The 26,702-nt window shown below is 36.7% G+C and overlaps 1 protein-coding gene across 2 annotated transcripts in view; it reads left to right on the top strand.

Moving 5' to 3' along the window:
• The window catches only part of jak1 (Janus kinase 1), a 37,949-nt gene extending 11,271 nt beyond the window's left edge, over positions 1 to 26,678 (top strand). For both annotated transcript variants that reach the window (XM_077198672.1, XM_077198673.1), the window contains exons 3-24: positions 1,219 to 1,342; positions 2,761 to 2,914; positions 3,215 to 3,378; positions 3,712 to 4,063; positions 4,217 to 4,393; positions 4,791 to 4,948; positions 5,748 to 5,862; positions 7,566 to 7,764; positions 11,800 to 11,909; positions 14,597 to 14,746; positions 15,025 to 15,112; positions 16,581 to 16,708; positions 17,102 to 17,237; positions 19,033 to 19,184; positions 19,287 to 19,437; positions 20,435 to 20,523; positions 20,657 to 20,849; positions 20,954 to 21,078; positions 22,025 to 22,197; positions 22,377 to 22,494; positions 24,009 to 24,119; positions 25,489 to 26,678. In XM_077198672.1, coding sequence (XP_077054787.1) covers positions 1,219 to 1,342; positions 2,761 to 2,914; positions 3,215 to 3,378; positions 3,712 to 4,063; positions 4,217 to 4,393; positions 4,791 to 4,948; positions 5,748 to 5,862; positions 7,566 to 7,764; positions 11,800 to 11,909; positions 14,597 to 14,746; positions 15,025 to 15,112; positions 16,581 to 16,708; positions 17,102 to 17,237; positions 19,033 to 19,184; positions 19,287 to 19,437; positions 20,435 to 20,523; positions 20,657 to 20,849; positions 20,954 to 21,078; positions 22,025 to 22,197; positions 22,377 to 22,494; positions 24,009 to 24,119; positions 25,489 to 25,590 — 3,269 coding nt within the window. In that variant the 3' untranslated portion in view covers positions 25,591 to 26,678. The remainder of the gene's footprint in view (positions 1 to 1,218; positions 1,343 to 2,760; positions 2,915 to 3,214; positions 3,379 to 3,711; positions 4,064 to 4,216; positions 4,394 to 4,790; positions 4,949 to 5,747; positions 5,863 to 7,565; positions 7,765 to 11,799; positions 11,910 to 14,596; positions 14,747 to 15,024; positions 15,113 to 16,580; positions 16,709 to 17,101; positions 17,238 to 19,032; positions 19,185 to 19,286; positions 19,438 to 20,434; positions 20,524 to 20,656; positions 20,850 to 20,953; positions 21,079 to 22,024; positions 22,198 to 22,376; positions 22,495 to 24,008; positions 24,120 to 25,488) is intronic.
• The last annotated feature ends 24 nt before the right edge of the window (positions 26,679 to 26,702 follow it).

The raw sequence follows: 26,702 nt of genomic DNA, 5'->3' as shown, positions 1-26,702 counted from the left end.
GTTTGAGTGCTGAGAATGACTGACAGCCGCAGCGGAGGGAAGCACTTAGGTGAAGATTAATTTAACGATTTAAATCTCTACCTCACATTAAACTATATGTAATGGCTTCAGAAATCTTGGAATACAGTACACGAAAACATTATAGTGCTTTATAATGTTTTTGTGCCTTTTGTGTTGTATAACAATAACATGCGTAGGCTATACAATATCGGATCGGATTTGGATGGTCTCGTCTGGCGATACCCGATCCGGCAAATATTGCTAGTATCGGAGCAATACCGATACTGAGTATCGGATCGGCGCACCCCTAGTTGTTGTTTCTTTGATTGCACACTCCATGATCCACTCAAAACAGTCTTGCGACCCATCACTTGAGAAACACTGTGCTATAGAATGGGAAATGGACTACCGAAAAAAAGTTTTTACAGATTAGAGTCAATAGGCTTATAAAAAGGGGCATTTTTCATGCATTCGGTTTCATATTTTACGATTGAGGAAAGTTTTTTTTGTACCATCAGCATTTCACAGAATACAAAAGAGGAACTTAAAGGGTTTTTACTGTTGGTATCATGTGACATGGGTGACGAGACATTGACCTTAGGATGAGAAGCACTGCGTCTGACTGTCCCTGTCCATCCCTTTCCATCTCCATAGAATAGAACAGCATATCTCTCTATTTGGCTCTTTATCAGTATTAAGCCACAGAATGGCTGCTGGGTTTAAATGTCACATCCAGAATTTCCTCAAAGTTTCGGCCAAAGACAATAGCTGGCTTGGACAGTGAGATAGGAAGGGAAGTTTATTAGACAAGTAGGCAGCTGCAGGAGAGGAACTACGATGGTGTTTGTTTCAGTTTATTTTCACACCCAGTAGTTAGCCACTGGTTTTACTTAAAAGGTTAAGAATTCTTTCCTACCCCTTTCTTAAATACATTTTTTTACTAGTTCAGCTGATAGAGCATAGCAGTAGCCATGTTGTGGGTTCGACTCCCAAGGAATATGTATTGTTCCAGTAAAAGCTTGTTAAATACCTTTAAGACGTTTCTCATAATCATTTAGCTACTATTTTCTTGTATGTATTATCTCAGGTGGTTATTCCCAGGATAATTTTTTAAATTTTTTTTTAATCAGCTTCTTAACTGTGCTGATGCATTGTGCTATGTAGTGAGAAAAGATAACCATTTGATTCAGGCTCTAATTTTGAAAATGTTTTCCCCAGACATCTCACCTTTGTGCCACAACCTGTTTGCACTGTATGAAGAGAGCCAGAATCTCTGGTATGCTCCCAATCATGTGTTCAAGATCACAGAGGAGACCAGCATCAAACTTCACTACCGTATGAGGTGAGAGACCACAAATGAATGTTTTACACAAAAATTGAAGACTGCCGTTCAAAAAGCCCATTTGAAATTCCAGAGAGAACCCATGGCTCAAATTCGAGTTTTTGGACTACAGACTGGACTTCTATTATATTTATATTGTAGATTCAATAATAAGATAGAATTTCTTTTTTATTGTGATTTTGAAGTGGGAAAAAATCCTGGACATTTCTTGATTGGTTTAGTGAAATGTATCATTTGATGAGTGTTTTTTTTAATATCAGCTGTTTATTTTCATTTAAATGCTAGAAATGCATTGGTCTCTTTACAGAGCCCTGTGGCACACCTGTGGCACAATTGTTACAATCCCTATTAAGGACAAAAAAAATGGGTTTTCCAATCTTGGGTTTCCACTAAAAATAAACAAAGTAACAAATCGTCTGACATTTAAAAAAAAAAATTTTTGTCTAGTAAAATGTGAATCTTTGCAAAGCAGAACATAGGATCCCTGAACTTCCCCTTTTCACCAGTGCAACTAAGATAAGAGCCAATTACTGTATTCAAAGCGAGCAGTGGGTACAGAATCGCAGTCTCCCCGTGTGAAGCTTACCTGTTGTGCGCACAAACAGGTTATGGTCAACCTTTGCGCACCCTCTCTTCCTCTGTGGCATAGAGCACTTTTTCTCACTCATGCTGTTTCCTGTTTACAATGAGCTCTCGCTCGCGTGGCAATGGGGTTGTGTAGTTTCTGTTGATTGTTGACACATGATTTGGAATTGCGTGTAGCATATGTTAGTATATTTACATAATGTATTGTAAGCCTTTGTCACAATGTTTGTTTGGCATGTTTTTATGTTATCGGCTCCTGTCATCATGATTTTATTTACTGCATTCATAATCCCACGCACACACTTGAACATATTTGTATACTTGTTTTACTTCTTTTCTCTTTTGACATATATATAAGGGTTTTTTCTAAACCACTATATACTATATCCCCCAATAATACAAAACATGTTTTAACTATTTGTTGGCGTAAGTTGACAGAATTAGTCAGTTCGCTAATATTTACCTAAATTTGTCATTGTTTTATTCATGTAACGCATCTCATATTTAATTGTGCATATTGCTTGATCTTCACTGCTGCTGTTGCCTCCTTGGTAAACAAGTGCACTAACTTTTTTTAAACCTTTGGTTGTTAAAGTAATCGTAATATTGCTATTGTTCAAATGCCTTTCATGATATCATTTTACATTATTTTCACACAATATATAAGTAAATGAATACACATTGAAAATGTTCCAATGTGACCTTCATATAAGAGGAAGAAAAAGTTTAAATGCGTTTGTTAGTTTTAATACAAATCAACCCCTTGGACATGAAAGTACCGTTCAAGAAACACTTGTCAATTCTTTGACAACTCATTTTACTTGTTTACACAGGTTTTATTTCACAAACTGGCATGGCACCAATGAGACAGAGTCTCCTGTTTGGAGACACTCACTCAGTAAACAGAAAGGTGTTTCGAACTCTCAGAAGGGGCCTGAGGGGACACCTCTACTAGATGCTGCATCTCTTGACTACCTATTTGCACAGGTGAGTTCAGAAAGGACCTAGGACATCACTTGCATAATAAATATTGCCTGTTTTGTGCTACAGGGGCATTGTGGCTTGATGACTATTTAAATACTCTCTCTTGTGGTATCGTTTGTTATCATTTTGGTCGTTCTCTTTGAATTGATATATATTTAAATGTCTTATTTTTTGGAGCACTGCTACTTATTCAAATATCTCTGGGGCAATGTGAACACTAGTGTCTATTAGCTTGCGTGTGTGATCATATTAACATTTTGTGCTTGGCATACACTGTGCTCTTACTGTTTTGGTGTGTTTTAGGGCCAGTATGACTTCCTGAGGGGACTGGCTCCTGTGCGCACTCCCCAGAGCGAGGTGGAGCTTCATGAGATCGAGAACGAGTGTTTGGGAATGGCAGTTTTGGCTATTACCCATCACGCCAAGGGCAATGATCTGCCCTTATCAGGAGCTGGAGCTGAGACCAGGTGACCCACACAATCTATCTGCTTTATACATCACATCTGGAAAATTATCTACAGCGATAATATAAGAATAGCAGTCCCAAATATTAGTCTTTTATTACACAGCTCTCCGGATTGCTTGATTCTGATTTGTCATATTTGATTTGCGGTCACATTAGTGAAATTTTGCAAATAAATTGCATGAAAAAACAGGTCCATTGTCAATAGCATAGCCTGTATGAAGCCTATTGGAATGACTGGATTTTGTTTAAAAAATTTCATTGAGCAATGATAAATGTGACCACATCTTTAATGCAAATGGTTTTATTCAGGTTTTATCCTTCTCTCTATCTGTAGCTACAAGCGCTTCATTCCGGACTGTCTTAACCGCACCATAAAGCAGCGGAACTTTCTCACACGCATACGCATCAATAATGTCTTCAAGAATTTTCTCAATGAATTCAATAGCAAGACCATCCAGGACAGCAACATAACCCTCTATGACCTGAAGGTCAAGTATCTGTCCACTCTGGAAACGCTGACCCAGGGCTTGGGTCGAGAGACTGTTGAGCCGCAGAGCCTGAAAGTATCAGGCGAGAGTGATGGGTCTCTTATGGGGAACACACTTCCCTTAGGGGATGACGGACTGGGCTATGAGGTGCAAGTATCCGGCACCACTGGGATCTCCTGGAGGAGAAAGTTTGTACCGGTAAGTGTATGGCTTCAGATTATGTGAGTTTACAGATTTGTAATAGTTTACAAGTTAATCTAGCAATTCTGGGTCAACTTGGTATTGGATTTTATGTTGTTTCCAGAGTTGTTACCAATATGTTTTTTTGTTGTCTTGATTTCTTTTTAATAGAATCTTCTGATTGTGAAAGACAAATCCAAGTCTAAAAAGAACAAGGCTGACAACAAGCAGAAGACTGAAAAAAAGAAAGAAACCGGATGGACAATTTTCTCAGACTTTTACGAAATCACACACATTGTCATTAAGGAGTCGTGTGTAACCATTTACAGACAAGACAATAAAACCATGGTAATTTTGTCATTTTAATGAGACAAACATCTGCAACACTATGTCCTAACCAGGTGCAATTCAATTCCAGCACAAGCAGTTTATATATTCATGTTGAATAGCCAATCAGAAAATATTTGATATTTAATGTGATTTTTTTGTGTATTCTGATTTTGGACCTGTTATATTTAACAATGCGCTGTGCTTCCCAGCATTGCAATGTTTAGTAGAATTTTATTAAGACAAGACAAGAACTTTGCACCTGGTCAGGAAATGGTAATACTTCAACACATCTCTTGAAAAGCTGATGATTCATACTCGTATGATTGATACATAAACAGGATTGACTTGGAAAAAAAGTAACTGATACATTTATAGCTCTTCGCCTAAAAATGTATTCCTCTTTTTTCATCTGCAGGAGTTGGATCTGTTTTTTCGTGATGCCGCCCTGTCCTTTGCTGCAATGGTGGACGGTTACTTCAGATTGACTGTAGATGCCCATCATTACCTGTGCACTGAAGTCGCACCCTCATCAGTTGTCCAGAATTTAGAAAATGGCTGTCATGGGCCTATCTGGTATGATATCAACATTGTTTTCAATATCATAAAAAAAAAAAAACTCAAGCTTACTGAAGACAATTAAAAGAGTGCTAAAATAAGATCAAAGAAAAGATTACAAACATAGAACAAACTACAATAGAACAAAGACACTTGAAATAAGAAATACTACATAAATTGTTTAAAGTAATCAAATGTGTTAATAAACAATGCGTAGTCTTCACTGTGTAAAATAAATTTACATTTATTCTTATTAAAGTTACAAAAGTGATTCAGTCAAGATCAGTGAGAGATTTTTCTTAGTTTTTTTTGTTTGATTAATGACACAGGCGAAAGCAGGTATTTGAGGCTGCTGTCACTTTAAGAACGAATGCACTGTTCCAATATACCGATTCACATGCGTTTTCTTTCTCAACTGTTTACATTCAATCAAGACTTTAATGAGGATACTTGCAAAGATGAGCATTTTGATGTGTAAATATGTGTATTTAACCATTCAAGCCTGAAATAGGTGTCAAAAAGAACTTGCAGTGGTTCCTGTTGTTCATCAAAGAATCCTGGAATAAAGTATTATGGTTTCCATAAAAATTATTAAGCATCGCAACTGTTTCAAATAAATAAAATAAAATAAATTGCGTTAAAAATAAATTGCTGTTTTTTTATGTTGAGCATAAAAGACTTCTTTGAAAAACATTAAAATACCCAAACTTTTGAACTTTATTATAAATGCTACTTTAATTAGTATAAGTTTGTATTATTACAGCTGTCTTCATAAGAGACATTTTAAAACTAAGTTTTGTCTGTTTTCTTTGTACAGCACAGAGTATGCAATTCATAAACTCCGTCAGGAGGGGAATGAAGAAGGAACCTACATCCTGCGCTGGAGCTGCACAGATTATAACTACATCATCATGACTGTTGTCTGCATTGAGGTACAAACACAAAAGTCTAGTTTTATTTGTACAGCTGAAAACCTTTGCCCTGTCCTTTAGCCTGTACAGGACAAGCCAAGAATTGCCCAGATTCTCTTTTGGTATTCTCTGCAGGGAATTAAGAAGATCTGGTTCTTGTTGTACACTTTCCCCTGACCATGACAAATAGTTTGTGTTCATATGATATATATTGCATTGATTCTATTTCAAGTATTGCAGCACCCAGTTTTGGCAGAAAGTCAGTGTGACAATGCTTTTCCAAAGTTTGGGATCTTGCTTTAGTGTTTGTATCTTTGAGAAAAAAATTGCATGCGTTTTCAGTTAATTTTCTTTGGCAGTTATTTTTCATTGAGAGCTGTATTACACTGTATAAGCTGCTGGAGCAGAACCCCAAACCACGTTGGGGCTGTTACACATACTCGATCTGAGACCGATGCACTGTTTCCTTGCATTGCTTTTCTGTGATGACTCCCTTGTTCATCATGCTATACAAATAGAATTGATTTAAATGTACCTGAATTGATCAACAGAAGGTGTGTGAGCTTGCTAAATAAGGCTGAAGTTCTTAACAAATAATTGAAGCGCCACATAGCGTCATGCTAGGTTTCCTGTAAATTTTAAAGTCCCCCTGTAGTCAATAATTTTATCCCTTAAATCTCATCTTTAATCACAATTACATATTTAATTACTTCATGCCTTAAAATAGCTTAAATGTATGTGTAAGTCAACATACAAATTAGCCTCGCCTCCACTTAATCACAAGGTCAGAATACCTGATCCCCTTGCTCAACTTTTCTGTAGTAAACTCTGCACAATGGCAAGTGTAAATACTGGTTTAATTCAGCCATATATGTTTGAACCAGAAACTAATTCAGAAGAAGTAGAAGAGTGAATTATACAGGGTCGTCTACAAGTCGACGTATCAGAATAGTAGTGCGTTTTATGTATTGCTCTTTACAACGTCAGGCACATAACGGTAATTAATATGATTAGCCTTTTGCTTGACTACTTTATCAAACGGCTAACAATGTGTTGGCGAATGGGAACATGGTTAGTGTAACATTACCATCTCAGTCTGCCTTCTAAAAATCAATATCCTTAGAAACGGTTGTAACTAACGTCAGTGGAGAAATGCATATAGTTTGCCATAACATCGTCAAATAAATCGCATTCACCCGCTATATTGCCAAATGTCCCTGATAAGCTGATTTTTCTTGAGACTCCCCTGCTTCAGAGCATAGGTTATGCTACAGCCCGCCCGCATGTTGACGTGATTGTTTACAAGGCAGTTTGTGGCGTCAGAAACGGATAATTTCAAACCGCGTCTTTTTTTCACTGCAGTTTTAAGGAGAAAATTCTCAGTAATGGTGTTGACTTATGAATATGCACATGGTTTGTCTTAAAGCATATTGAAAACAAGACATAGACATATAAACAACAAAAACTTTCAATGTTATCAGCATTATGTACTATATAGCTAGTCACATTTAGAAACCCAACACCTCCCCACCAACCAAGAAAAAATGTATCTTATCTTACAGGGGATCAGTTTATGGCCACCTAACATTTGTTTAACAAATCCTGTTCCCTTCACCATTCTTCTCATGCACGATTTCTCTTGTCTTTATTTCCTTTGTGGTTGTCTGTCTTGTCTGTTTCCTCATGTTTATGTCTGTCATGTATTTCTCCCTTCTCTCCTTTAGATGGACCTGTGTGAGTCCAGGCCGATTCCCCAGTATAAGAACTTCCAAATTGAAACAAGCCCTCAGGGCTACAGACTGTTTGGGACAGAGACGTTCCGGCCCGCTCTAAAGGAGCTTCTGGAGCACTTGCAGGGCCAAAACCTGCGCACAGAGAACCTGCGCTTCCAGCTGCGCCGCTGCTGCCCACCACAACCCAGAGGTACCAACACTCGTTCGGCTCCATTCAGTCACATGATAGAAGACCTTCTATGCATTATCGATATAGTATATTCCTGTATACTAATCATCCATCTATCCATCCATCTATTCTAATCAAACATTCAAATCTATCTATCCCAATTAAACGCCTTTCAAGCATTGATCCATCCATCAATCCCAATTAAAGGCTTCGTCCGTCCGTCCGTCCATCCATCCATCAACCTGTCCATTTCATGTTTTTAGTTTTTAGAGGCAAAATTATGTAAAGACTCCTGATTTCATATTTTCTGTAGCCGTATTTTCATTAGGTGAAGCTAAACTGGAAATATGTCCTGTGTTTTACTTTGATTTAAGGGAGATTTAATACACAGTTTATTTGGATAGGATGGTATTTCCATTAGAAACCACCTGAAAATCTCTCTGTGAATGGTCCTGTCTTAAACTGAAACTGAAACCAGAACTCATTGCTTTGTCCAGTTTACTGAAAGCTGAATTGTCAGGATTTTCCAGTGGTCAATGTGCACTATTTTCTGTTGAATGCATCTAAGTGTTTTCCTTCTTGGGGATTTATTGAATCCTAGAGTAGTTATTAGGATGTGAAATTTGGGTTTGTGGTGTGAATTATGCTATTGAAATCTGCTGTTGACATCTGCTGTTGACATGTTTACTAGCCTTTTTTTGTCACCCATAATTGTTACCTGTAGCATCTGTTGAAATGCCAGTAAAACCCACTGACCTCAATTTTGTATTAACGTTAATTTTCAGGATGACAAATCCATCTACTTTTCAATAAATGTACAAGTGAAAATTCAGGCAAATGAAATGTAAAGCTTAAGAGTATATAAGTGCTAATAAAGTAAATGGACCAGAAAGAATGCTAAAATCAGTCAGTCAACTATATTATTATTATAATAATAATAATAATAATAATAATAATAATAATAATAAACTTTAAAGGCTTAGTTTGGGCCTAGAACAGGAAATGGCATGCCAGATGATGCCACAAGGAAGTGATTGATTTGACATTCTTTTGAGTTAACTGGTAATAACAGGTATGAGCTGCACATTTTCAGTGAATGTAAAGCTAAAACACCCATGTTTCAAACCTGAATTACTTAAATCTTTAAATTTGTGCAAATACAAAAATGATTAAACTTAAAATGTAATCTGTTCTTCATACAAAACACATGTATGGCTTCAGAGGATTAACTGTAATGTGTCAGTATGATATACAAATCTATGGTCTACTTTTATGGTGCTTTTTTTGGAGTTTGAACATTCTTCACAGAATATTTCTTTTGGTGTTTCACAGAAGGAAGAATGTTTTGTATGAGTAATGAGAGAAAGTACTCTCTTTAATTATAGAAGCATCTCTTATTGTATCTGCTTTCATTAGCATATTATATTTGCTGTTTGCTAGAATTGTACATTATAATATGAAATAAATTAATGGAATTTTTTAGGTAGCAAGTAATGATGTGCTTAGAATATACGATGTAGGGGCAAACGCGTGTTAATTTCCATAACATGAGTACATGATTATTTATGACTCAGTTTCTATGAATTTAGACCTAAGTGAGAGATATTGAGATGATTTGTAAGTTCACAGATCAAATGAACAGTTCTGTGAGTTGATGTGCAACATTGTATAAAACCCTCTCCGTCACATGTCTGCTCAAGTGCAATACAATGTCACTATTTGTATAGTTGCTGACAATTCCATCTGCGACACTTTCCAAACTGCATACCTTATGAAATGACTTTCTCGTCTTGAATGTGTGTTTTTTTTTTTTTTTGGTGCATCTTTTTATCGTCTAAATCTCAAAAGCATGTACATTTGTACAAGAATCTTCAAATGTTTTTTGACTGGTTCTGGCTGAAAGAGGAATTGTTTTTTCTAGTGTAAGTGTCACAATACTCTTTAGAGAAGTCAAAAATCAGAATGCGCAAACAAGCAGTCATAGCCTTGCATGACCTCTAGTAACTGTGCTACTGGCAGCTAATAGTTGTGCAGTCTCGTATATAAAGCAACTCATCCAGGATCAAGGGCTGTGTTCACAAAACATTTTATCTTGCAGCTAATAGTTCTCCTAAATAGCACTAAAAGTTCTTAGATAACCTATTCACAAAGCTGCTGAGACCAACTTTTACTAAGGAATAGAGAGAAGTCTTAAACTAAAAGTAAGGGTGAGGTTGACATCCTTGCAATGGATGATGTCAACACGCTTAATAACTATGCACACAATGATTGGCTGATGGGGGAGGAGTGTCTGTCAGTGATTTAATCATAGAAATATTGCAGAACGAGGTATCATGTTACCATTTTCAAATAAAGTTTTTTAAAATGTAGGCTAAGTGTCACTAAGTAATGTTCAGGTAATTGTCAGGCTCTTACAGAATTTAAATGACAAATGATGTTTTATAAACAAAGTTCAGGATGAGTGCGTTCGAATTCTCTATCCAATCAGCTTGAGGCATATATACTATATACACAGCCGACTCACTCACCAAGTTACCTTCGACAGTTTTCTGTATCCATCCACCACCCAGACTCCTCACTTTGGGCTGGTTCATTCTAATACTAATTTTATTTATTTATTTTTTAATGATTTGTTTTTGCCTTTTTATTATGATAGTGACAGTGAGAGTAGACAGGAAGCAAAGTGGGGGACGGGATCAAGAAAGGTTGACAAGCTAGGACTCAAACTCAGCCAACAAGGCTATCAGCCAGACAATGGGTTTTATCCCATTGGTTTATCAACCAATTCAATGCAGATTGCCTGTACACAAATTAACCTTTATGTTATGTCATCGTAGATAAAAATCTCCCATTGCTTCAATATAGTGTACAGTGACTTTGGGCGGATTGCCAGCAACAGCCATTTTAAGGATTGTTTGTGATTTGATCTACGTGATTTAGAAGTCCTCTTGACTACCCCTAACTTTTCACAGATTTAAGAGCTGCTTTTAATGCTAAAATGCTTTGTGAAAAACTCTTAGTCCTAATTTTAGGACTCCTCAATTGCTCTGAGACACGGCCATTATTTTTAAGAGTTTCTCCTAAATCAGCAAGTTAGGTGCTTCTTTTAGCCTTAATATGTTTTGTGAATACAGCCCCTGATCCTTTATCAGCTAACCATCTCTAACCTGACTGAGTCAAATGTTCCTGAGAGAGATTTACAGATATCTGCATACCGCAGAGAAACAAGGGTCCAAAATGTACTTTTCGCCACAACTGCCAATTGCAGATGAATTCATACATATTAGCGTTTTAATTGATTCAGTGAATCGTTTCAGGCAATTTGTGTGCATCATTACTCAAAAATGTTCATATTATTATTTATTTTTTAAATGCAGTTTATTAAGATTTATTATATTGGTGCATATACATCCTGATGTACTTAATATCCTCCTTCCTTTAGTGCTCCATCAGTGTTAGCAGTAATACAAATATTATTTTGGTTGGAATGTTTTGGTTGCGAAAAAACGCCTAGTTATCGCACATTAGACAGTGTCAAGGCTTGTTTACATCTGCTCCTCCAAGAGTACATGCTGAGGCATCAGTGACAGGCAGGAAATGTAGTAAATGTGGGTTTCCGTTGTTCACATCTCTTGATGTCTTTACCCTATTTGCACTCATAAAAACAGAGCTGTGTAGGTCTGTATCCAGATTATGTCAGTGAGCAGACAAAAGACCTGCTGATGCTGCAGAATGAACATCACAGCACACACACACACACACACACACACACTTACATACATGTTATACCTGCACGTGGACCCACACATGCTCATTGTTTTCGTGTAGCAAGTGGTATTTTTTTTGTTGAACGATGCACAATGTCACTGCACAATTTCCTCTTCCCTACTCTGTTTAGGTGATGTCTGCACACCAACTCATATACTGTATGTTTAGATATAATCTAAATAAACATCCTTGGACAATCAAACCAGATGATATTTAGTGTTTAAAGCTGGGATTTCAACTAGTTATATGTTGGTCACCAATCACAAATGATGCTCTTCTATCCCTCAGAAATTTCCAACCTATTAGTGATGACCACAAACCGAGAGCCCGCCCCGCAGAGACAAAATCAAGTCAGCCAGCTGAGTTTCCACCGCATCCTTAAGGAAGAGATTCTACAGGTGACTTTTTTTTTCTTCATGCAATTTGAACCAATGTCGACTCTTCTTTAGCATGGCGACTATTTAAGAAATAAAACGAAATACAAATATTGTCAAAAATCTACCATATACATTCATACATGTGTGCTCCACAGTGAGTAAAAATGCTCTGCCCGTAAAAATTCCTTATTGACCATAAAACTATTTATATTCTTATGATACTTTTATTGAAGTATATAGACTTATGAGACATAATTATTATACAGTATAGTTAGAAAAAACTGTTGCCATTAAGAGTTTTTTTTTAGGAAAGAGTTAATACTTTAATTCAGTGAGTGTATTAAATTGATCAAAAATAATAGTAAAGACATTTATAATGTTTGGAATGATTTTTTAAATTCCTATTCATCAAAGAATCCTCAGAAAAATATCATAGTTTCTGTAAAATATTAAGCAGCACAACAGTGATAATAATAATAATAATAATAATAATAATAATAATAATAATAATAATAATAATAATAATAATAATAATAATAATAATAATAAATGTTTCTTTAGCACCAAATCGGCATAGTTATATCTGGAAAATCATGTGACACTGAAGACTGGAGTAATGGCTGCTTAAAATTCAGCTTTACCATCACAGGAATAAATACCATTTAAAATGTATTACAATTACAAATCAGTTATTTTAAATTGTAATAATAGTACTGCAGCCTTGTTGAGCATAACCACTTAAAACATTTACCTAAAAAAATCTTACCTACCCCAAACTTTCAATTCAATTCAATTTTATTTGTATAGCGCTTTTCACAATACACATTGTTTCCAAGCAGCTTTACAGAAAGTGCATTTCGGAAATGTACATAGAAAAATACAGTTGGTTAATCAAGTAGTAATTTATGGCATAACATATCGCCGGCTTTGAGTCGTCTCTTCACAGGCGTCGAGTCGTCTCTTCACAGGCGTTGGGGCATCTGAAGTCTCCGTGAGAGGCTGGATACAAACTGGAGCTGACGAACGCTATTTACCTCGGGACTAGCGTCCCGAGATAACAGCAGAAAGGCAGATGGGAAATAATTAGCATAGCTGATGTTCATAATGTTAATGCATTCGAACTGATTCAGCAGTAGTATTAAAGGTTAAGCATTAAGTGAATAATTGGTTAAAGAGATGCGTCTTTAATCTAGTTTTAAACTGGCACAGCGAGTCTGAGTCTCGAACAATATCAGGAAGGCTATTCCAGAGTTTAGGAGCTAAATGTGAGAACGCCCTCCCTCCTTTAGTGGACTTATATATCCTAGGAATGACCAGAAGCCTCGAATTTAGTGATCTTAAAGAGCGCGATGGATTGTATGGCGATAGAAGGTCTGTTAAATACACAGGAGCTAAACCATTTAGGGCTTTATAGGTCAGTAGGAATACTTTGTAATTGATACGTAACTTAATAGGTAACCAGTGTAGAGATGATAAAATAGGTGTTATTTGATCATATTTTCTTGATCTAGTAAGAACTCTAGCGGCTGCATTTTGCACTAACTGTAGCTTGTTTATTGAGGATGCAGGACAACCAGCTAATAAAGCATTACAGTAATCTAGTCTCGAGGTCATGAATGCATGAACTAACTTTTCTGCATCAGAAACAGATAGCATGTTACGTAGCTTAGCAATGTTTCTCAGGTGGAAAAAGGCTGTTCTTGTAATATATGAAATATGATTTTCGAAAGTCAAGTTGCGGTCTAGTATAACACCCAGGTCTTTTACTGTAGTGGATAAAGTAACAGGACATCCTTCTAAATTAAAGTTGTATTGTAAGGGATTTTGTGGGTAGTATTTTGGACCAATAAGTAGTACCTCCGTTTTATCTGAATTTAATAGCAGGAAATTACACGTCATCCAGCATTTTATATCATTTAGACACTCTGTCAATTTAGATAAGTTAGTGTTTTCATCTGGTCGTGATGAGATATATAATTGAGTGTCATCAGCATAACAGTGGAAATTAATTCCATGTTTTCTTATAATATTACCAAGTGGCAGCATGTATATTGAGAATAGCAGAGGGCCTAACACCGATCCTTGCGGCACTCCATAGTCTACTGACGTTATCTTTGATTTTTCCCCATTTAAACAGACAAAATGGTAACGGTCTGATAAGTACGATCTAAACCAGCTTAATGCCTGTCCCTGAACACCAGTGTAGTTTTGTAGTCGATCCAAGAGTATTTTATGATCTATAGTGTCGAACGCAGCGCTAAGATCGAGTAGAACTAGTATTGAGATACAGCCTTGGTCAGAAGCTAAAAGTAAATCATTTGTAATTTTAACTAGCGCAGTTTCTGTGCTATGATGCGGTCTGAATCCCGACTGGAATTTTTCATAGATATCATTTTCTTGCAAGAAAGAACACAATTGAGCGGACACAACTTTTTCTAGTATTTTAGACATAAATGGAAGATTTGAGATGGGTCTGTAATTTGCTAAGTTATTTGGATCTAATTGATCTAAACTTTGACAGTAGTGTGTGACAGTAAACAAACTGGCTACTATAAAGAGATCATCTATGTAAACTTTAAGCAAGACATTCTCTATAGCTTACTATAGTGGGTCTTTCCCTGGAATTGGAAAAAAAATGGGATGCTTTGAATAAAAGTTTGTTAATTGACTACCTACTTACTGATATGTCACATTGTGGTCTCATTCAGGGTGAGCATTTGGGTCGGGGCACAAGGACAAACATCTATGCTGGTGTTCTGAAGCTGAAGACTGAGGATGATGATGACATGGGAGGATACTCACAGGAGGTGAAAGTGGTTTTGAAAGTGCTGGGCTCAGGACACAGAGATATCTCTCTGGTAAGACACACACGGTCTACTCATATCTAAGTGAAGTTTAGTAAGCAAGATTATTGGTTTTAGATGGTATAATATTACCGTCTCCTGACTGTCTTCCTCATTTGTAAGTTGCTATGGATAAAAACACATGTCTATTGAATAACTGTTAACTAATTGTGGTCATTTTCAACTAATGAACCATGAGGGGTTTTGAATAGAATTTTCTCTGTTAGTATTCTGCCATGAGCGTGGTTACTATTTGAATGTTTAAAGTATGTCTTTTTTCTGCCTCTTCTCAGGCTTTCTTTGAGACAGCTAGCATGATGCGTCAGATCTCTCATAAACACATCGCATTGCTCTACGGAGTGTGTGTTCGCCACCAGGAGAGTAAGTACCCTACTCTCACTTGTCTCTAATATGTAGCGAACTTGGAACTTATCCTGCCAAATTATTCTGGTTGTATCTGATGATTGCTTTGTCGAGTGATATTAATGACAAATGGATGTTTTGACATATGGGTGCACATCTATTAAAGGGACATTGTGTAGGAATTTCTCCCATCTAGCAGTGAAATTGTATTTTGCATTCAAACGAATTGTGCTGTCCAGCGCCTCGCTTTTTCAAATGCGTGTTGCACCTTGGGCAGCGGTTATGTACCAAAAAGCTATGACAGGATGTCTTCTAACTGCAATTCGTCGAGTTTTCCTTCGGGTGAACAGGTTTTTTATTTCAAACAAACAGCAACTTGACACAACAAACAAACGAATGTTACAGTATGAATAACAGTGCAATGCAGCCTTTTAAACTTGCCGGGGCAGTGACACGCGCCTCTCACTGCTCTGCAGTTACGTGACGCTGGCTCTGAACGAAAATGCGTTGTGGAAACGCGTTTGCCTAGTACTTTTTGACCCTCTCTGCTATTATAGTTTTTTCAAGATGGCGGAACGACATGCAAGCCTCCGTGGACCTACCCGTCACATGTATATAAAGATAATAAATTCTTCGTTTACGAGGATAAGTCAGATAATTGGCAGATGTATTTGTACACCATTGAGGACATATTTATGAATACAAATATTGATTTTAGAAAATAAAATGCCTAAAAAACTACACATTGTCCTTTTAAAGACTTAACCAAATGTTCTAGTTCTCTTATTTTGTGGTCTTTTATTCTGTTTTGGTTTAGTTTTACATGACAAGTATGAGAAATGGGTGTTGTTTTTTCTCTTCCGCCTGTTGAGTTGTAACCAGTGAGTCACCATAATCACTGGTGCAAAAGTAATTTAATTATTTACAAAGCGAACATAGTCGGAGAATGACAATGTTTCTGAGCGTGTAGATCTGACACACTGGCAGTGTTCTATTTCAAAGAAATCACAGAGAAATCAAACAATGAATCATTGCTTGAGTAATAATGTAGTTTGTAAATGAGTAAATGTTAAAATAGTTAAATAGTCTAACAGGAAAATAAGTTTTGCCTTATGATTCCATGGCATGTAAATGTTTCATAAATGCTTTTTGTGAGGAAGCTGATCACAGAGTGGCATTCAACTGTTCAACAAAGCCTGCTGGTTAGGTAGCAGTTTATGTATTTAACTGCAAACTACACTTCCTGCTCCACTGAACAATAACCTAAATACTCTGAGGATCACCAGCCATGTGCACGCAATGGGTGTTCTCTGTGTGTTTTCTTAGAAGAATTTGCATATTTGAGCTGTAACCATGTTTGTGTGTCAGAGAAGAAGATAGTGTAATAACGGTGCTCTTTTGCATAAAATTCTCTCTCTCTCTCTGTCTCTCTGTCTCTCTGTCTGTCTGTCTGTCTGTCTGTCTGTCTGTCTGTCTGTCTGTGTAGATATCATGGTGGAGGAGTTTGTTCAGTATGGTCCTCTGGATCTGTTCATGCGCAGACAGACCACGACTCTCAGCACCGCATGGAAGTTCCAGGTTGCCAAACAGCTGGCTAGCTCCCTCAGCTATCTGGTAAAGAAACAAACTCAAAAACAAATGTCAAAACCTTGACTTACCGGTCTTGAAAGTTTGACTTATTTAGACATGCTTCGTGTTTAAATCCTGGTATGTACCAATATGCTGATAAATATGTTTTAGTTTTGTTTGATTATCAATACCAATTAGTACTACAGATTTATAATATCAACCATGTATTGGTTGATATTATAAATCTGTAGTACTAATTGGTATTGATAATCTACCTAAAAACTAAAATAAATTGGTTTCACATGGAACAAGTGAACATGTATAACAGTATAACATACACTTCTATTAAAAAGTTTGGTGTTGAGCAACATAACATATCAGTGAAAATTATTATGAAGTGAATAATGTTACTGTTTGACTGCTGTGTGTATCCTGTAGGAGGATAAGAAGCTGGTTCATGGATATGTGTGCAGTAAAAACATTCTTGTGGCTCGAGATGGTCTGGATGGAGAGGGAGGACCCTTCATTAAACTGAGTGACCCTGGCATACCCATTACTGTCCTTAGCAGAGAAGGTGAGAGATTCATTATGACCACCTCATTAACACACTTTAAACATGTATACAGGCATTATGACCACTTTAACAGCATGTTAAAGTCAGCACTAAACAAAAAAAACAACAAAAAAAAGGTAGGGACTTGATTCTGTTCATCGGAAATTGATTGGATGGTTGTGGTTTGCTATTGCTGTGATCTCATGTGAGTGACAGGTTGTCCTTCCCTCACACTGAAAAACACATCACCAGAGATGTGATGTCGCTGCAAGAGCGAGGGGAAGTTATTTCGATTTAATTTAAAATTAATAATGATGTGCACTTCAGTATTCCATAAAATAATAATAATTGCCAATTTGGATTTCATAGTGACTTTAAGAGGAATATCATACGGAAAGATTTTATATAGTTTAGTGCTGCACGATTAATCATATTGCAATCGCGATGTCAAGCCTATGCGACTTATATGACGCCAATTGCTGCAATTTTATATGAAATAGCCTAAACAAATTAGGGCTATTAACGCAGCATCTGTTAACTTTTGTCATCATTTGGCTAGTGTTACATGATCCCGCTCTTATTCATGCAAATGCTTTTAAACAATTCATGTGCGACAAGAAAAAAAGAGCCCGCTGCCTGTGAATGTCCTGACTGTGACTCACAGAAAGACGTATGCCATTATCATGCGTGCGCACAAGACAGCACACCAGAATACAGTTCTCTTTAGCGCTTGAATGAACAATAACACGCATATGCCAAAATGTCTTTTTGGTGAGTATCTTGATAACATAAGAGCAGTCTTATGATGAACGTAAAGAGTTGTGACTCGTGAGAGAATAAGGCGCATGTGAGAAATTGTATTGTAATTGTATCAATCATTTAGTTGTTGTTGCTAGTTTTAGTTGAGAAATACACATTTCAACATTTTCACTAATCTGTGTGTGCATTTTCCTTGACAACCAGGCAAGTTGACTCATGAAACCATTTGTTTATAATATCGCATACCGCAATCGCAATATTGACCTCAATAGTAGCAATATGACATTTTCCCCAAATCGTGCAGCCCTTATATAGTTGTAATGTTTTAAGTGCAATTGTATGTTGTAGTATTTTATATTACAATTAATATAGTATTTGATTAAATAAATGGATAATAATAAATATTGTTATTATAATTAAAACATTACTTTTTTATAGAATTTTATGATAAAGAAACTTGAATAAATAATTAATATATATTATTTAAAATAAATATGAATAAATATTAATTGAAATTTCTATCACTGCTCACACTAGGGTATGAGATTTTGAGCTGACATATATGCATTATAATAACCTTTTAAATAGAGTAAAATGGTAAAGTGTTATTGAGTGTGCGTGCAGGGTAAATGCAATGCTGTCAATCTGAGCTCTATTGCACTGTGAAAATGGACTGCTCTAAAAAGATAGCTGACTGGAATTTTGCTGGCCGAAATCCAGCTCAGCTCCCTGGAGCACTTCACAGACCAGAAAAGCTCTTTGTTTGCTGTGTGCCAGGGACTGTTACAGGAAAGACTGGTTGTGTGTTTTTTTGGGTTGGTGGTGTGTACACACAGGGGAATGAAAGGGGCACAGAGAGGGAGCATACAAGAAATTGTTGCCAAGGGATCTTGTGTTAGATTAAATTACCTTTTATGTTTGAATGAGGAAATGGCTGTGGAAACCCCCTAAAATGAGGATTATGCAACCAATACAACCCAGCTTGGGTGTTTGAGTGTTAATTTGAAGTTACTCGATAATGCCATTGAATGACAACGTGCTTTGTGTTTGTCTACAGAGTGTGTGGACAGGATTCCTTGGATTGCTCCGGAGTGTGTACAGGACACGGCTAATCTGAGCGTAGCAGCGGATAAGTGGGGCTTTGGGACAACTCTATGGGAGATCTGTTACAATGGAGAGATACCTCTCAAAGACAAGAAGCTCACGGAGGTAACAGCGTACACATACACTGAGGCATGCATATGACTTAGCACTTTCCTTTCTGATAATGTGCTGATAAATGTGTATTTTTGCTGTCATCTGTCTGAGCAGAAGGAAAGGTTTTACGCAGCACAGTGTCAGTTGGCAACCCCTGACTGCGAGGAGTTGGCCAAACTCATGACCCACTGCATGACCTATGACCCTCGCCAGAGACTGTTCTTCAGGGCCATTGTCAGGGACATTGTCATGGTGGAGGAACAGAGTAAGGAGTCAAGATATACAGATGACAAACCATACATTTAGTTATTGAATATATTTCGAAATTCTCGAAATAATTTCTCCTGTTGTGTTAATACTCAATACTGACCTCTTGTGGCTAGTACAAAGATCTACATTCATCTTTGCTTAAAGTACTAAGCACATGTGAATGTTTGCCAAGGTTTCTTTCACCTAAACTATCATTCAAAAGACTGGGGTGAGAAATATTTTAAGAGATTAATACTTTTATTCAGCAAGTACACATTAAATGAACAGTAAAGGCATTTATATTGTTACTAAAGATTTCTTTTTTAAATAAATGATGCTCTTTTGAACTTCCTATTCATCAAAAATATATCTCGATTTCCTCAAAAATATTAAGCAGAACAACTGTTTTCAACATTGATAATAATTAAAAATGTTTCTTGACCAAATCATTATATTAGAATGATTTCTGAAGGATTATGTGACACTGAAGACTGGAGTAATGATGCTGAAAACTCAGCTTTACCATCATAGGTATAAATAAAATCGTAAAATATATTTATTTTATATTTATTAGAAAACAGTTATTTTAAATTTTTATATTTCAAAGTATTACTGTTTTTTTTTTGTGAGCAAAGAGAAAAAACTAAAAATCTTAGACCCCAAACTTTTGAATGGTAGTGTACACCGATTATAGTTTAGTCCTATATAACTATTTCCACTCTCTTACAATTAAACTGGCTGTTTTTTCTACTATGCTTTTAAGATATCTATATGATAATGAGCTCTGTTAGGATTGACTAGTCTCCATAGACTCTAGTAGTCCTCACTGTTTTCATTAGGACAGTAAAAGTTGCTGTGCTTAATAATCGTTGATATGTAAACATGGTTAGTTATATTTTAATGTAAAGGACAACTTACATTTTTGTGGTGGGTTTGAGAGAAAACATTGAATTGTAAACATTTGGGGGGAAAAAAGAGGTTTCCATTTTTCCTCTTTAATGTTTTCTCTCTAGACCCATCCATTCAGCCTGTTCCCATGCTAGAGGTGGACCCTACAGTGTTTGAGAAGAGGTTCCTCAAGAAGATCAGAGACCTTGGAGAGGTATTTACGCTCTTTTTTTACACATTTGTGTGTGTGTGTGTGTGTGTGTGTGTTCTGTCTTTAAACTCATGAACAGACTGCTTATTTAACTGACCATCTTCTGGTTAGACTGAAATACATCGTGTGTTTTCAGGGTCATTTTGGAAAGGTGGAGTTGTGCAGATATGACCCGCGGGGAGATCGGACCGGAGAGCTGGTGGCCGTGAAGTCTTTAAAGCCAGAGAACCGAGAAGAGCAGAGCAGTAACCTGTGGTGTGAGATTGACATCCTGAGAGAACTTTACCACGAGAACATTGTCAAATATAAGGGCATTTGCAAAGAAGAGGGTAAACCACAATTCTGAACATCATAAATAATATAATGCTGTAATGGCTTTTGGTGCCAAATGCATGAGTTGCTTGAGCGAATCTTTGCACGTTTTTGTTTCTAGGTGGGAGATCCATTAAGCTCATCATGGAGTTTTTACCGGCAGGCAGTCTGAAGGAATACCTCCCCAGAAACAAAGCTCACATAGACCTTAAAACCCTTCTCAGCTATTCTGTACAGATCTGCCAGGTAACACCAAATGTGAATGAATTACAATGCTTTACTAGTTGTCCTTGACTATTTATGGTAAAAAACAACAACAACACCACCAGTACAATGATACAAAAATCACAAATAAATAATAAAAATTGAAAAATAAAAATGTATTTGAAGGAATCACAACCAAAGGGTCTATTGACATAAGAGCAAAATAGAAACGTGTTCGATTAATTCATGTACTTTAAAAAAAGTGCAGTTTTTCATTAGTCATTTCTTGTGTTAAAGTAAAACAGCCTTCAGTAGACCGCAAAGCATTCCCTCACTTTTTCTTGCAAAATGCATGCAATCTGCTAAAATAAATTAAATTTGCATTAATGCAGCGATATAGTGTGATATGGAAATACATTGCAGTATAACAAAAGTTTAGGGTTTTTATGTTTTTGAAAATCCCTTATGTTCACCAATGTTGCATTTATTTAATCAAAAATGAGTACAAACAAAATATTGTACATTATTATTATTACAATCATTCATCCTTCAAAAAACATTCTAATGTTATTTGATGCTGACCAACAGAAAGTCCAAAAGAACAGCATTTATTTGAAATTGTCTTTACTGTCACTTTTGATCAATTAAATGTGTCCTTACTGAATAAAATGTTTAATTTAAAAAAAAAAAATATATATAAATATAATACATATAACATTTTCTCATAATGCATATGGTGATACCCATATTTATGAATATATTTCTGGTACCTACATATAGTCTGTTATATATCCATTTGCTTTCCACACAACTTATTTTTGCTCTGGTTGTTTGTTTTCCGTGAGGCCTTGTACTCTAGACCAATAATAAAAACAACAGCTGCTCACAATGATCCTTTGTGTTCTCATGCTCTGGGTCTCTGTTAGTAATACAGACCTATAGTGTAACATTATGCTCAACCCTGCTATTCTCTGACCTCTAACTCCAGGGCATGGACTACCTGGGCTCTCGCAACTACATCCACCGAGACCTGGCAGCCCGGAATGTTCTGGTGGAGAATGAAAGCACGGTAAAGATCGGAGACTTCGGGCTGACCAAAAGCATTAAGGATAATGAGGGTTACTACACGGTGAAAGACGATCTGGACAGTCCAGTGTTCTGGTAAGCCTCACTCATAAGGGTGCTGTTATACAGCAATGACCAAGTATATTAAGTCTAAAATGAACCATGTGCATTGGATAATGGTGGAATTATACACAATTCCATAATGAAATAGCATATAATTATGAAATGCCCCTGGAAAATTCACTTTGTAATGATTCTTTCTCTCCTTTTCCCAGGTATGCTCCAGAGTGCCTGATCCACTGCAAGTTCTACAGGGCGTCTGACGTCTGGTCTTTTGGAGTGACCATGTATGAGCTCCTCACGTACTGTGACACCTCATGCAGCCCTATGTCGGTGAGTGGCCAGTCGTCGTTTTAGTCCCGTCTCAAAAACCCTAAGCCAGTGTTGCTCAACTGGTGAGTCGCAGGAATTCTTGCGACTCACCAGTTGAGCAACACTCCACTGGGTCGTGGAGTGTTCAGTCAAAGAAACAACAACAAATGTAATTCTACGTTTTTCTGATGCGAAACTTTTATTTTGAAAGATGTGCGTGGGAGCTGTTGACTCTTCTGTCAGACGCAGTCTAAGTAAAGAGTGTCTGAGAAAAACGTGTTTCGATTATAGTATTCCGGTCAGATGCGATGTTGTCAGGCTATGTCAGTTTCAATATTCTAACGCTATTTTCGTAACTTGTCACGTAATAAAAAGTCACTCACCTCAGAAAAGCTATCTGTCCTGTCAGTTGTTGTCCTGTGCTAGTAGCGCACGCTCTTTAAATGCACGGGCAAATGCTACAGCGTGCGCTGTATATTACTTCATTATAATAAGGAACAAAAGTAATTATGAGCATGCAACGTCGTAGTTATGTTGTCAATTAGTAAGTCATGAAATTACCTAAAGGTACCAATAAATTACGTAACTTGTGCTTCATATGTTAGCTGTGAAGGATTTGCACGCAGGTATGATGTTCATTCTATTCATCAAGAGTAGTTTCCAGATGTTTCATTAACAGTTCATGTTTGTATTATTTATTTATTATGGTAACAGTTGTTTCCATGATCCCAAAATGCCACTTTTTTTTCACTTTATTTAGTATATTTTTCATTGGTGGCTCATACCAACTCTGACAATTTTTCTTTAAAGCACTTTGAATAGCCAAAGATTTTTTTTTATTGTATAACAACAAAACAACACAAATAAAAAGGAAAATAAAGTTATAGATTAAAAGGAATATGAGAGTGAGACAAAAGCACAAGAGGATTAAAATAATGCCACAAATATCAGTTAATACCACAAAATATCACAGCTGCACTTCCACACATTGGAAAGACTTCTGCAGTTATATTTATGCAAATGTGTTATGTAAATATATCCCTATGTAAATGTTTTACTTATGATTGCATTTCTAATTCAGTGTTTGATTATACACAGCAGGAGAGTAATACAGATTTGTTGTGATGCAGATCCGAATAGTTCTAGCACACTTAGAAAGCCCATGTTCAAGAAGCTCTTGTTTAGGAGGTGCTGGTGAGTCTGGTCGTTCTCTCTCTGAGAACATGGCAGATGGTGCCTGTCTGTGCCCACAGTGGCAGATGTCTTACCCAAAGGCTGCGGTAGACGTCTGCACACCAATCCTCACTTTCTCCATTTTTTTCCATGTGCCTCTTTTGGAGGAAATGTCTGTACTGAGGGATTTGTCCGATTTCAACATTGTACACGATGCAAACGCACTATGTTTTGCTTCCTCACACACTAGCAAACTACCTTTAACCCTTTAATTAGTCCAAAAGAGACGTGGATGAATGTTTAATACCTCAGAGATTAATTGTAAATCTGGCCACTGACCCGATTTTGCTCCACGCCCACAGGTGTTCCTAAAGATGATTGGTCCAACACATGGCCAGATGACTGTTACCCGATTGGTCAAAGTCCTGGAGGAGGGGAAGAGACTGCCAAAACCAGACGGCTGCTCAGAGAGTGTAATATATACATCTTACTGACCCCTTTTGAATAGTAGTGTCGATATATATTTGTTTAATTATTCCTTTGATACTTTTGAGCAATTGAATGCATCCTAGCTGAATTAAAGGCATTTATATTTTTACTAAAGATTTCTATTTCAAATAAATGTTGCTCTTTGCACTTTCATATTCTGGTATAATGATTTCTGAAGGATCATGTCACACTGAACACTGTAATGATGCTAAAAATTCAGCTTTACCATCACAGGAATAAATAAAAAAATTTAATATATTAAAAATGAAACCAATTAATTTAAATTGAAATAATATTTCACAACATTACTGTTTGCCTTGGGGAGCATAAGAGACTTTTCTCTAAAAAATACAATAAAAAATATTACCGATCCCAAACCTTTGAACTGTAGTGAATGTTACAGGTCATATTAGTATGATTTCTTAAAATCTGAGAGGTGACTTTAAGTCATGAGACAGAATTCGAAGGAATTAAATGGAAATCAATAACTGACAGTATGTCATAGGTTGGAATAAGCCTTCAGTCTTTGAGCAAATATAATGAATTCGGCAATTAATTTAAACTAAAATTAAAATCATATATATATATTATGTTTTGATGATTTGAATTTTTTACATTTTATAAGTTTACCTTAAGTATTTTGAGGTGTTATTTACAAAAAATGTGTACTATTTTATTTAAATAATGTATACATGCATAAATTAAAAAGGCATGCTTAAAATTATAAATAACAAAATTTGTTATTGTTTACTTTAAAATGTCTTCTTTAAATATTTTATATTATGGGGCTGTTGAAAATATTCTAAGGTGTGCAGTTATTTTCAGGAAAACGCACGGCTAAAGTAGTTCCAGGCAGGTCTTGACCGCTTTACAGTTCCAAATCATTTCAGACTAAAACAGCAAAAGAACCAAAACCCACGACACTGACCGAGCAAATAAATATAGTAAACATTAGGATAAAAAAATGACAAATTAGCCACAAAATGATGTTTAGGAAAGCACATACTCTTTCTCCCGCTATCTCTCCCACTCAAACGCACAACCATAGGCTACAGTACGGACATACACACGCTTTTCAAGGCCGCATTACCACCTCGGGTGTGCATTATTTTTTATAATGTTTCAACAACTCATCAATTATTCCTTATTTGCTTTTACACTTAAAGTTTATATTTATTTCACTTTATTTGTTAGAACCATTTAGAACATTAGCAGTCCCCTTGTAGCCATCCTTTTGTTCTTGCTTTATGCATTACAGAATTACGTTTCTTTCATGATGGTGAAGGTTAGATGATTTTATGAGCTGCGCTCCTGGCCGTGTGTCTCTGATTGTGATCTTTTGTGTTTTGACAGTTGTACAATCTGATGAGGAAATGCTGGGAGGCGACACCTGAAAAAAGGATAGACTTCAAGAGCCTGATTGCCAACTTTCAGCATATGCTTGACAATCAGTAACGGTGGAAATAAGATTGGATACAGACCCCACCTCTTTTGCAAGAGACAGTCCCATAGACACAAAATCCCCAGAAAAAAAAATATATATATAACTGTGCAGTGTAGCACTCTTTCAAATATACTCTCCTTCTTACTGTATCACTCACATTACGACCTCATAGGTAAACTGCAGGCCATTTGAAATAGCCACAAAGAAACTGCTAGAAGCACCGAAGTGGGCAGACGAGCAGTGCCCGGCCTCTCTCTGAATATGCAAGCGTGTAACTGCCAGTTCGAAATGCTCATTTTTCTCTTCAAGTTCAAATGCAGACCTGATTCGAGTGCACCAGACTTGCACAAAAAACACTCAGCTCTGCTTCATATTGTGCCTCAGTGTCACATCAGCCACCATGATGCATGTATGAAAAACCCATAATTTCCCAAGGTGCATTACAGCATGTGCTGTATGAAATCTGCCCATTGTGAGGCATACGCATTGACAGAGACTGACCCTATGTTTCGATAAAAGAGGACTGTTGTTCTTTGGAAGATGAGGGACGTGTCAGAATGAAGATTTAACATGTATGGTCCACGGTTTGGAGCTTTGATGAGTGAAAGTCGAGTGGATTGTGCCCGTTCTCGTGAGACGATTGACATGCAAAGTATGTTTAGCGCTCAAAGACTGCTGGTTTGTCTGACTTGGAGCGGACAGCTGTCCTCGTTGGAGAATTCCAAACGAACGTGCAGGATTACCGGAGAACTCTGAAACCGAATGCGTCGGTCAAGATGCACACATTCTAATGACTGTACTTCCTCCCTGAGCTTCACATTTGCTGCAGAAAAACTGAAGAGGATGATTCTGAGAACAGCATGTGGAAGGATATTCGTCATGGGTTTAATGAAATGCCTGAAAAAGGCACTAGTGGACAGTAGAGCTTATGAAATATCTCAAGAAAAATTCACATTTTATGTTGTGCAAATTATATTCTGGGCTCTGCTAACTTTCAGAAACTGATTTAACTGTCAAAAAAAAGAAAGAAATACCATAGTATTTTATCTGTTGTTTTTTATCAAAATGGAATTAAAAAGTGATTAACAAAACTGCAAAATGTTTCTACAGGGGATATTTTGTT

This window comes from Siphateles boraxobius, unplaced genomic scaffold, assembly GCF_051911475.1.
Source record: "Siphateles boraxobius isolate OS27281-9 unplaced genomic scaffold, OSU_SipBor_1 41, whole genome shotgun sequence".
In the NCBI taxonomy this organism is placed as follows: Eukaryota; Metazoa; Chordata; class Actinopteri; order Cypriniformes; family Leuciscidae; genus Siphateles; species Siphateles boraxobius.
The sequence above is the reverse complement of the archived record's forward strand: the minus strand, read 5'-3'. Positions and strand labels throughout refer to the sequence as shown.